At 36.6% G+C, this 12,662-nt stretch overlaps 1 protein-coding gene across 3 annotated transcripts in view; it reads left to right on the top strand.

The window, feature by feature from the left end:
- LOC133660203 (CUB and sushi domain-containing protein 3-like) overlaps window positions 1-12,662 on the top strand; it is a 616,484-nt gene that overhangs the window by 237,042 nt on the left and 366,780 nt on the right. For all 3 annotated transcript variants that reach the window (XM_062063483.1, XM_062063482.1, XM_062063484.1), the window contains exons 7-10: window positions 2,359-2,436; window positions 5,893-5,980; window positions 8,618-8,742; window positions 9,134-9,255. In XM_062063483.1, the coding sequence (XP_061919467.1) occupies window positions 2,359-2,436; window positions 5,893-5,980; window positions 8,618-8,742; window positions 9,134-9,255 (413 nt within the window). The remainder of the gene's footprint in view (window positions 1-2,358; window positions 2,437-5,892; window positions 5,981-8,617; window positions 8,743-9,133; window positions 9,256-12,662) is intronic.

The raw sequence follows: 12,662 nt of genomic DNA, 5'->3' as shown, positions 1-12,662 counted from the left end.
TTTGAGCAGATTGAGTTTCTGGAGCATCACATTTGTGGGGTCAATTAAACGCTCAAAATGGCCAGAAAAAGAGAACTTTCATCTGAAACGCGACAGTCTATTCTTGTTCTTAGAAATGAAGGCTATTCCACAAAATTGTTTGGGTGACCCCAAACTTTTGAACGGTAGTGTATGTATGATATTGTCTTCAAATGTGTGTCGGTTTTTATGGTGCCTGCCTTTGGACAACAGATGAAATCTAGCTATTGTAGCCAATGGTGGCATATTTACTGTGACATTCGGTCATATGTTGATCAATATTTTCCTAACCGAATAGTTGTTCAATTCAATTCATTATACAGCAGTCCATTACCTTGATATGTTCTCTGGCTTAGTTTCACAGTCCTAACTGTAAATGTGCTGCATATATACTTTTCAATACCAAAAGTTGCAACTAACAACTTAAAGGGGAACTTCACTTTTTTTTTATATTGCCCATCATCCACACTGTTTTAGTGAGACAAAACAATTTTCTGTGCATTCTAAATAGTGAAAAACTGATAGCACAAGGCGTCTAACAATGCAGGTAATGAGGATTGCCCTATTTCACCTATGAAATACAAAAAACCTACAACAATGTTGTATGTACATGCTTTAAGAATATATGTAGTGCAGTAACATACATCCATGATAACGTTTAATATTCACCAGATTTCAGTAATTTTAAGCATTAGCGGAAATTATTCTCAGTGTGTATTGATTTCACAGAAGGCATAACAATAACGCTACTTCCATCAACGACAACAACGTAGAGACTGTATTCTGTGTTTGCTACCACTAATCACGACAAACATTATGAGAGCAGACAACTACTACTACTTTGGGACAAATGAGGATCTGGAACCTTATATATTATACCGTGAATATACAGAGAAGAAGCCGTAAGTTTTAGAAGTTGGGTGATAAGTAGATCCAGTGAAACACTAAGTCACTGTCCTAGCGTGAGCATTTAGCGCTGGTGCTACACGACTAATCGACAACATAACAAAACAGTGACTTAAAATGTCCTCTCCCAGTGGGATGCCAACTGATGGGATGGTTGTATCTTTCCGTGAAAGACTTGTGTTCCTAGTCGAGCTGGAACATTCAGCATAGTTCTCATGTAACAAAAAGTTTTGTTTAATTTTCCAAGCAATATCTTCGGTTCCAATTTGAAAGTCAGTATACACTGATTCAGTCGGTTCGGAGTTTTAGCTGGTAACGTGTGCAATTTTAAAATTAATCAACTTCTCGATTTATTGCCACAGCCTTCTACTATACATGTGCGAGACATGATTTATAATCTAGCATAAACTTTTCCAAACTCAGAGGCAACTCAGCTGCAGCAGATTCAATTAGCTTACCTCTCGCTAGTGGCCAGAGGAGCAGTGTGAGTGTCTTTCTGAGCAAGCCAGAAAAGTAGTTCCTCATCGTTCGTGCTTACAATAACAATGTCAAGGTAGCTTGGTTAATATACAGCTCAAAACATAAAAATGGAGCGTTTTTTGGCGGTTTTTATATTAGAAGTTGACTCCCCATTTCCTGCATTGTTAGCCACCACTTGCTAGCTGTTTTTTCCATTATTTAAAACCCACAAAGAGTAAAATGTGTGTTTTTATTTAAAATGTGTGTTTTTATTTATTTCATAAAGATTGTGGCTGATGGGCAAAATGTAAAAAAAGTGCAGTTCCGATTTAACATGAACTTTTTTCATTAAATTGCAGATGTCACAGTTTTATCAGGTGAAGATGAATTGAATTTGAGCATTAAATACATGGTCTGGTACCAAATCTACAGTTTAACACTCTTATTGGGATTCTGAACAGCTTGAATTAACTATTGCATCTTTAATATGACCCTGTGGGAGGGACATTACTGTATTTTCAAATATCGGAAGCCATATTTTGCTGCACATCATCCACTGCTTAAGTTTGTTGTCCTGATGCTTCGACTTGATGACAAGAGATTGCATCACCTGGCTTTTGTATGTAGTCATGTCCCTACTGTGTTGAATTAATCATTGCAATGTAGTCTTCAGGCGTCTTTTTGATTTTACATGTAATGTGTCCCTTTAATCTCTAATACAGTCAGAGGATCTGCTTGGAGGTGATCATTCACTGTTACTGTTTGGGTTTTGTAGCATGCAGTACTTATTGCAACCCATTGGAACGCATCAAAGCCTTTTTCATTTTCAAAAAGGATGCCCAACAGCACAATTCAAACTGTGATGTTCTCCACGGCTCTGTATTAACCAGGAAAAGACACAACTGTACTCACTATATTTTCTCACATGTACTATAACTTATTGTATTTAATTAATTTTTTGTTATTTTTGACCAGTGAAAAGCTCTGGAGAGCTTAAATCCAGAGGGGTAAAGTTGTTACCAGGGAAGGACAACACTAACAAGCTGTCTTTGAGTAAGTTCTTTATTTTTCTCACTTCAATATTGTCATTGTTAGGATTTGTTTTATGTTGTGTTCTGTTTCTTTTTTCTTGCCTGACTTTGGCTGCATCACCTAATGATAAAAATATTAGATTTTGTAGAAGTGAAGTCTCGAGCTTGGTGTGACCCAGTTTTCCCATTGCCACTGGACTTACACTCAGCCATATTACGAGTATTTGTAAATTGCAGCAAAATTACGTTATTTCCGTTTAATCCTGCTCTCATTTGTTGTTCAAATAGATCACTTAATAGATTTCTTGTCCAAGCACAGTATGATCCAAGCACATATTAATAATAGTCAATGTTGATTGACAATTCACTTGACCTCAGACTGTAGTGAATGCATTCTAATCTCTTACAGATGCACATACATCTCTAACACAATATTTAACTTGATAGGAGCCAAAATATCCACTCATAATATGCAGCATGTGATGAATTTTGTAGAGAACTGTACCATCTTCAACTGGACAATAAATTACTAATACATTAATTGTCTCCTTAATTAATCCACCATAATGTACTTTTTGTGCCTTCTGGATTTCTTCGCACAACTAACCCCCCCAAAAAAAGGATAATATACAACAATTAACTTTAAAGAAAATTAACTTGCCAAATAATGTGACTGAGTTAGCTCAGTGGCCTTGTGGTTAGAGTGTCCGCCCTGAGATCGGTAGGTCGTTAGTTCAAACCCCGGCCGAGTCATACCAAAGACTATAAAAATGGGTATAAAAATGGGACCCATTACCTCCCTGCTTGGCACTCAGCATCAAGGGTTGGAACTGGTGGTTAATTCACCAAAATGATTCCCGAGCGTGGGCACCGCTGCTGCTCACTGCTCCCCTCACCTCCGAGGGGGTGGAACAAGGGGATGGGTCAAATGCAAAGGGTAATTTCACCACAACTAGTGTGTGTGTGTGACTATCATTGGTACTTTAACTTTCATATTCATGTAAAGTGTTACTGCCTCATATCAAAACAGGTTTTCTATCACCAAACCAAAATACTATGAACATGTTTCAGTTAAAAATTGTCAGAGAATCAACTGACTGGTATTTATTGTATCCCACCGAGGGTAGTAACCTGTGCAGAGACTATGAATTCATAGTCAATTTTTTTTTTTTTGCAAAGAACGCAGGTCAGAGTTTTGTTTGGATTGGATTCAATAAATGTGTGTTTTGTAAAAATAAATATGTTGTCAACATAGGCCAAACATTGTATCTTCTCCTTCAGTTTTGATTAAGTTCCGACCAGTTTTCTCCCAGTTTAAAGCACTGAGTATGATGCACTGCAAACTCAATCACAATATAATGCATATTTTTTAGGGGTTATTAGGCAACCTTGTACTGTATTGTAAGCATTATATCCCACCATCTTCCGGCTTTGAGTATGTAAAGTATTTACACTTTTAGCTATTAGTTTGCTGTAAGCTAATCATAGCGATTTGGCAAAATGTAACTACTTACATTAGCTATAATTAAATGTATATTCTATCATAACAACAACATGAATGCAAATTGTTAGTTGCTTCTCTGGGACTGCTTTTGTGTGTGTGCATATGCTCTCTGCGTGTACGCGTGACAGCCTGAACGCCACATTCCTCAGGCCTCCAAGCAAGTTTTATTCAATATAAGTAGAAATTGTGAAAAACATAACAAATTCTGTCAAACCACGAATGATAACATAAGCGACCTGGTGCTATTCTGACTTAAAGCAAGTTGCAAACAGCCTCTTAAAATTAATACCTTACTGACAATTTATAAATAACAAGTATGATCCATGCAAAGGCCAAACTTTTGATACTTTTACAGTCTATGTACAGTAAAAAGCAAATCACTTTGCGGAATTGCACACACATTGTACAGTATGTTTTTAACACTGTATCATAAAACGGCAACTGCATATTTTTAGGAATGTTGCCTATCATTCACAATCCTTATAAGAGACAAGAAGACACAAGTTTTTTTTTTGCTTTCTAACATCAAAATTGGCTTGTTTTTGGTGGCCAGCAATGCAGCTAATGGGAGCAATCAATTCCACCCCTAAATCACTTTAAAAATGCATTCAAAAAACCGTCAACAATACTTCATTTACGTTTATTTACCAAACTGTAGCAGCATTATTATTGTAAGAGCGAACATTGAGGAACTCTTTTTCTAGCGTACTAACACTATGGCATGCTACGGTATTAGCCATTAAAGCTAGCAACTGTGTCAGCACGAACCGTGTTTGAGTTTGTAATGCACAACACTGCGATAGAACACCAATCTGTACTGATTTAAAAATTTGAACAATCAAATTACAGTGTCTAAAATTTTAGCCCACATTTCATGTTTTGTTTGTACACAGCTAGCTATAAAGCGAATGCTGTCTGTCATGATACACGCATGACGTGTTGCATGTATTATGATCAATATTGAGTGTGACTCACTCGATGGACAGTTGTCTGTTTGGTTCAGCTGGCCAAGGATATTTTTTTCCAGTTAATTATGGGTAAGCATGCCATTTATGTCGAAATAGCTTTGCTTCAAGTTCCACATCTTGCAGCTTCGATTCACTTTCACCTCATTCTCTTGGCTTCCGTCACACTCTTCCTTAGCGCTCGCTTCTAGAAGGAATAGTTAATCCTCCATGAATTCAGACTCAAAAAGATAAGGTTGTGAATCCTCAATTGTCCAAAGATAGTCCTCTTCGTTCTTTGTTACCGAGTCTGCCATGATTAGAACGCGCACAAGCGTTTTCCATCCTGAAGTAGGAACACACATTGTCGGACGTGCGCTGCTATAGAAACGGAAATAAATGCGCCGAAGAATTAGCTTTGGCAACGATTAAAATGACCAAAGTATGGTAAATATTTAACATATGAAATATTGTTATGAACGTGTCTGTTACTACATTATATATATATATCTATATCTATATATACTGGCAGTGTGTATATAAGAGAGAGGGCTTTGGAGGCTACAACCGTGACTCCCATTAGCCGCACCTTTCAAGCATTTTTTTTATCTTTAAAATAAAAAATAAATAAAAAAAGACGTGTGTTCTTGTCTTTCATAATTATTGTGAACAATAGGTAAAATTTTAAAAAAAGTGCAGTTACCCTTTAAAGATAGCAATGATTGGATGATGCCCATGAGGATTCAACGTGGCTGTGGCCACATATTTCAAGTTCATCTTAGTCCTTTACAGCTCATGCTTTTTGGCATAGTGAAGGCAGGAGAGGAACTCTGACATCTCATCCTCCCTGACAATTTGATGATCTTTAAAAATCTGTGATCCTAAAAGATAAAGCCAATTTGTCTGAATACAAATTCCTTTGCCCCCCACACTGAGAAGTTTCCTTGTAGCGAAGCATGCTTTGGCCAGTGTAAAGTTTGACAGTTGAAGTGTCTCCGTCCAAGCATTTTATTGTGCCTTTCTTGTTCAGTGAATGAAGGTGGAGGCAAGCAGTTGTCAAATTACTGTCCTGATCCAGGAGAGCCAGATAATGGCAAACGGACTGGTTCTGACTTTAGGTAAGTTGCAGGCTTTGCAGGTCAAGTAAACTGTAAACAAATTCCTTTCTCACTTCACAATCCATGTTTGCAAATAAAAATGTATTCTACGAACTTCATCTACTGCAAGGGTGTTAAGCTCTAGGCCCCGGGGCCAGATTTGGCACACCACATAATGTTATTCGGCCCTCGAAAGCCCAGAAATAATTTGTGTTAAACTGGCAGCTCGGTCGCCAGAATTTTACTGTAAAATGTACTGTTGTTTTTTGGAAAAATGCTTTAATAAAAATGTTGGCAACCGTGTTTCCAGTCTTTTACTGTAATAAACGTTTATACTATTTTGTGATTTACAATAATACACCATAAGAGTTGTTGTTTTTATGGTAAAAAATAACCCAGCTGGTAGCTCATTTGCCAGAATTTTACTGTAAAACATTATATTATTTCTGTAAAAATTTTTTAATTTTACAGTAAAATTTTGGCTCCTGAGCTGCCAGTTTTTTTTATTGTAAAATCTTCACACAAAAAAATGTCTAATTGTACATAAAAATCTAATCATCAAATGCATTGGAAATTGTATAATAATATAATTTACTGTTTGAGGTCTGTTTGTTTTATTTCCTTTATTTAGGGTCAAACAAAAAAAATCAACATAACATTAAAATAAATCATGAACGAAAAACAGCTGAAATAAGTCAAACTTATATCTGCCCCCCATTCACACAGTTTTAACAAAGTTGTTGTTAAACTCAGAAGACTAGCTATACACAGTATATTCATAAAATACATATTTAATAACATACAACAAAATAACTAAACATGAAAACAATAATTTACTCTACCGTATTTTTCGGATTATAAATCGCTCCGGAGTATACGTCACACCGGCCGGAAAGACATAATAAAGAAAGAAAAAAACATAAATACGTCACACATAAGTCAAATTCTTGGGGGAAATTTATTTGATAAAATCCAACACCAAGAATAGACATTTGAAAGGCAATTTAAAATAAATAAAGTGAACAACAGGCTGAATAAGTGTACGCCATATGACGCACAAATAACCAACTGAGAAAGTGCCTGTTATGTTAACGTAACATATTATGGTAAGAGTCATTCAAATAACTATAACATATAGAACATGCTATACGTTTACTAAACAATCTGTCACTCCTGATCGCTAAATACGATGAAATCTTCTTCCTCGTTGTCGATCCTGGTATGCGCCACTTCCTTTTTTCTGCTGCTCGATTGCCGTTTTCTGCTGCATATTTCACTACGTCCAGCTTGTAATCTGCAATATATGATTTCCTTTTCGGTGCCATTTTTGTTCAGCCCTTCTCAGTTTTTATAAGTTCCCGCCAATGTTGTAGCAGTGTGCTGTATATCAGTAGCAGTTAGCATCCCATGACCCACAATGCACTTCTGCCATGACTCGCCCCCGCTGAATTCTTATTGGTTGAGGTGTGTGTGACAATTGCTGACATTTGCTTCGTCTCTTACGCGAATGAGATAAATAATATTATTTGATATTTTACGGTAATGTGTTAATAATTTCACACATAAATCGCTCCGGAGTATATGTCGCACCCCCGGCCAAACTATGAAAAAAACTGTGATTTATAATCCGAAAAATACGGTAATTAATATTTTTTCATCATCAATATCTTGTTTTTAACACAGTAGGAGATTTAAGATTGTTTTATTTCCCTGTCAAGATTGTTCCATAAACTAACACCTTTTATTGAAATGCTTCTTTCCATTGTCCCTGTTCTAAATCTCAATTAAGTAATTAGCTCCGTTTGTTTTAAAATATAACTACTTTGATTGTTGTTTGGTTTCATTTGTGTATGTGCTTTGTACATGATTTTGAGGATATTGTACTCTCCTAATTTGTTACATTTTAGGTAAAACATAACTGTGATGTGGCCCTTAATGAAAATGACTTAGACAACCCTGATTTACAGTATTTGTTGATTTATTCATTTAAATAACAAAAAACAAGTAGTATTACAATGATTTCTTACTTCATTAAGAAATCAAAAAACACTACGGTCAAGGCAAGGCTTGTCACCATCTTGTCCTTACTTGTTTTTCATTAGGATGCTTCACAATTCTTTTTGTAAAAGTTTATAAACATATATTACATATATTACGAGGCAGACTACGTGTTTGAATCTCTGTTGGAAGATCTGTGTTGGGTTTGCATGTTTACCCTGTTGGGTTACCAGAGACTGTAAATTGTCCATGTACATACAATGTCGGTGTAGTTGTTTGTCTTAAACCATGGGCAAAATGTACTTCAATTCTGTGCTTCAATGATTTTGCTGCTTCGTTTTTCATTTTTATGACCCAGTTTTAGTCTACAACAGTAAAATGTTTTCTTAAAAAATAGTGAGGTTGCAGAGTTGGCAAAACACTGAAGTTACTGAGTGCTACTGTATAAGTGATGAAGATCACAATACTAGTAAATTAAGCTTTTCTCTACACATACGTGAGATAATTATTCTTTAATTCAACTTTCTAATCCATTTTTTATCTCCAAAACATGTTTATTGATTAATGTTGACATGCATTTAATGGCATGGCATTTCATCAGGAGTCACTTTTTGACCAATTGATTGCTTTTTCAGGCATTAATGATGTTTATCTTCTCAGCGTCGGAGCAACTGCTCAATTTATCTGCGATGAGGACCATGTGCTGCAAGGTTCTAAAACGATTACCTGCCAGCGTGTAGCTGAAGTCTTTGCTGCTTGGAGCGACCACAGACCCGTGTGCAAAGGTGAGGGAGGCATCTCGAGAGCTAATACACCACTTTGATAGAAGCGCTCTCTTTGGATAGAGGTTTGATGCTGATAAAGGGAAATACATGTCTCTTAATTATACATAAAGGCCTGTGCTACCTTTCCATTCCAAATGTTCTGTTAGTTTTGGTTTCATAATACCTAAAGGAACTTTTGGAATTTGATTAATGGTAAACTAGTTAATGGACTAATATTGCACACACAATAAATTACTTTGTTGTCACTTTGCAATACAAGAGTATTATTGTTTCCTGTAAGCAGTACTTAATCGATTTTTGTTTGAAATTAAATGCTTCTAGGCATTAATTCAAGGAAAGGCATGGTTTAACACTGTGATTCATATTAATTTAATGTCTTACTCTGTTGCAGTGAAAACATGCGGGTCAAATCTACAGGGACCTTCGGGAACATTTACATCCCCTAACTTTCCTATCCAGTATGAGAGTAATTCTCAGTGTGTGTGGATCATCACTGCCAGTGATCCGAACAAGGTATTACAACAGAGGGAACAGGCTTTCACCTTTACTCGCTGTGGTGGCATCTTTTAATATGCAGCGCTAGTTTTATTGCATCTAATGAAATCACAGAGCGACTGCTGCAAATAACAGCTCTTTGCAACCAAACTCATTTTCTTCATCATGTTCTTCAAACAACTAATTAAACTGAGATACACTCCATAAAGTATACACTGGTAGACACATAATGGTGTACACTTTGAATGCGGTTGCAATCATTTGTTTCCACTACATAACAATAATTAACAAGGGAGCACCGTTTGTGATACAAATTTAATACAATCCAGAGGGCAAGTTGTGGCCATGCACTGCCATTGTATTTGGGCGGTCAAAAAGGGTTTACGACTTAATACGGAATATCAAGTTAATTACCTTAGTTAAACTACTGGAAAACATCCGATCAAGCCATCTATGGGCAACAGTTGTATTATCTCAACTTACAAGCACATTGTGTTCCGTGACTGACCTCATAATTCAAAACACTAATATCGAAATTTAGCATCGCCCATTGAAATTAATTGAACCCATGCTTGGCCCTCCCAAACACATTGTTTGAAAAACATTACAGTAGCATGTACTACAAACAACTGCATGGGTTTTATGAAACAATATAATAATATAGTTCAGCATTTACCTTGGGGAGCACAATGACGTGTGGTGAACTATACACCAGGTGAGGGATAGATACTTTTGGAGGTTTTTTTCTTTCTTTTTTTAAACTTAAATTCATGTGTGCAGCTCTAATTATTGTTGATTTAGGTTGCAAATTAGAGTAACAGGAAAAAGAAGGGAGTAATTCGCTTTCATAAAAATGTAATCATAATGATATTATGATATGATAAATGGGTCCAAAAAGTATTTGATAAAGTTGTTTTTAAATACTTTTTGGTCCCATTTGCTTTTAACAAAATACATCAAGTGTTGTGAGTGTATCTTACCTTTCTGTATTTGTATCTGAAGCAGCAATAGCTATCCTCCATTAAAACGTACTTTGTATGATCACATTCATTTTGTCTTAAAGTCCAGTTTAGTATTTAATCTTGGATACAGTATATAATCCTCCATAATGGCAGACACATTCATTTCATTCAATTTCATTCCAAGCAATAAAACAATATTTTTGCATCTGACAAAAAAACACCCACAAACGCTGGCTTACTCTAATAAAAATACCATGTTTGTTATAAATACAGTTTAAAAAAAAAAATCAAAAAATGGCTGGGCTCCGCTGGAGAGACGTGTGACATTTGAGCGATGGACCGAAACGCTGAGTGCTATGTATTTGTGTGTACCAAAGGCAATGCTCGACCATCCAGTTTGTTGATTCAGGACTAGACAGAACAAACTGAAGCACATCAAACGCAGCATCTGCAGCTTCTCAATGTTATAGGACATAGTTGTATGTATTTTTTTTCCTCTGATTTGGTTGTCCGCTCCCTCTCCTTTGCACTAATGTTCTCAGTTGCGGTGGTTGGAGGGGAGGATCGTGTCGATCTCCGCGTGGCGCTCAAACGAGCACGCCAACTGTCTATTCAAAACTTGTGTTGTCTTTTTGTGTCAATGAAGCAGGAGCAGAAACGTGTAACAATATATCAACTCTTTATTGCTCAAACGGCACACATTCTACTTCAACCCTGTGATGATCATGCTCGTAACTCAAATGACGACCTAAAAGAGCAGAGAGCTGCTGCAAACAGCTGCCATTTAAGCAGTGCCATTTTTACATACAGCAACAAAAGTAAAACACAATGAAAAACTACAAAAGAGTAATAAATAATACACGCCATCGTCTACTGGGTTGGGGGCAGCACGGTCAGAGATAGGCACAGACCAAATTAAGTGACCAAGAGAGGATTAATTTTGATTAACCACAATAAAAGGTAATGGATTTTAGTCTATATTAATCATGTTATATTTTCCATAAACAAATATATCAAGAACGGAGGGAATATACACTACCGTTCAAAAGTTTGGGGTCACCCAAACAATTTTGTGGAATAGCCTTCATTTCTAAGAACAAGAATAGACTGTCGAGTTTCAGAAGAAAGTTCTCTTTTTCTGGCCATTTTGAGTGTTTAATTGACCCCACAAATGTGATGCTCCAGAAACTCAATCTGCTCAAAGGAAGGTCAGTTTTGTAGCTTTTGTAACTAGCTAAACTGTTTTCAGATGTGTGAACATGATTGCACAAGGGTTTTCTAATCGTCAATTAGCCTTCTGAGCCAATGAGCAAACACATTGTACCATTAGAACACTGGAGTGATAGTTGTTGGAAATGGGCCTCTATACACCTATGTAGATATTGCACCAAAAACCAAACATTTGCAGCTAGAATAGTCATTTACCACATAAGCAATGTCTAGAGTGTATTTCTTTAAAGTTAAGACTAGTTTAAAGTTATATTCATTGAAAAGTACAGTGCTTTTCCTTCAAAAATAAGGACATTTCAATGTGACCCCAAACTTTTCAACGGTAGTGTATATGCGCTTGATGTGTTTATTAAACACCATTGATATCATGTTCATGTCTCATCCTGTTTGTTTTTCTAAACATTTATTCACATTAATTTGGAACATAAACTTATATTGCACAGTGTTTGAAATGTGTTGAAATGTATTTCCATGGACGTTTCAGGGGTTTTGAGTCATTCTGTGCTTCAGATGGTTTTACCGTGCCACCAATTTTATTCAGATTAATAATGATGATGGATTATCCACATTAACACGTTCATTTTAACAGCCCAAATGTTTTAAATATTTCAATTTAGTTAGTTGAAAGCATGATTACAAATTAGCATTGGACCCGTTTCCACTGTGAGTGAACCCTCACCTTTTCCCAAGTGAGAAGTCTCCATCACTCCTCTGAAAACTATTGCAGCACCATTCCCTCACCGAAGGCATTTGTATGCAAGCATCTGCTTTCCAAGGGTGTCCCAAGGTGGTAAAAGGTTACAATGAATATGTTTATGTTTTGCATTTCATCACAACTGTCAGTTAATCTACATAGCTACAGTGTTGCTGTTCTTGCTCAAGTAGCAATTCAGCCATGGCTATTGGCAGATAAGCGATTCCGCTCAGTCGTCAGGACCAACACAAATTGAGAGAAATAATGATTGAATGAGGACCCATTTGTCCCCAAAGTGAAGAGGCCAAAGCTGTTTTTCTAATGGTCATTACTGTGCTCCTGCATCAGGTCTGGCTCACAATTGGTATTTTGTCCGGTTAGTCATACACAGGGAGGTGTCGGCTCACTTTGTTACTGTTTATTAGCAGGACGGGATGGATGCACGTTCAGAACTCGCTAGAACTGGCAAGTGCTGTAGCAGTGTGCCCGCGAGCATCCCCTAAGGAAAACACGGCACTGACTTGGCAGAAGAAAGTTGA

This window comes from Entelurus aequoreus, linkage group LG11 (assembly GCF_033978785.1).
Source record: "Entelurus aequoreus isolate RoL-2023_Sb linkage group LG11, RoL_Eaeq_v1.1, whole genome shotgun sequence".
Classification (NCBI taxonomy): Eukaryota; Metazoa; Chordata; class Actinopteri; order Syngnathiformes; family Syngnathidae; genus Entelurus; species Entelurus aequoreus.
This window is presented reverse-complemented; position numbering and strand designations above follow the sequence as displayed.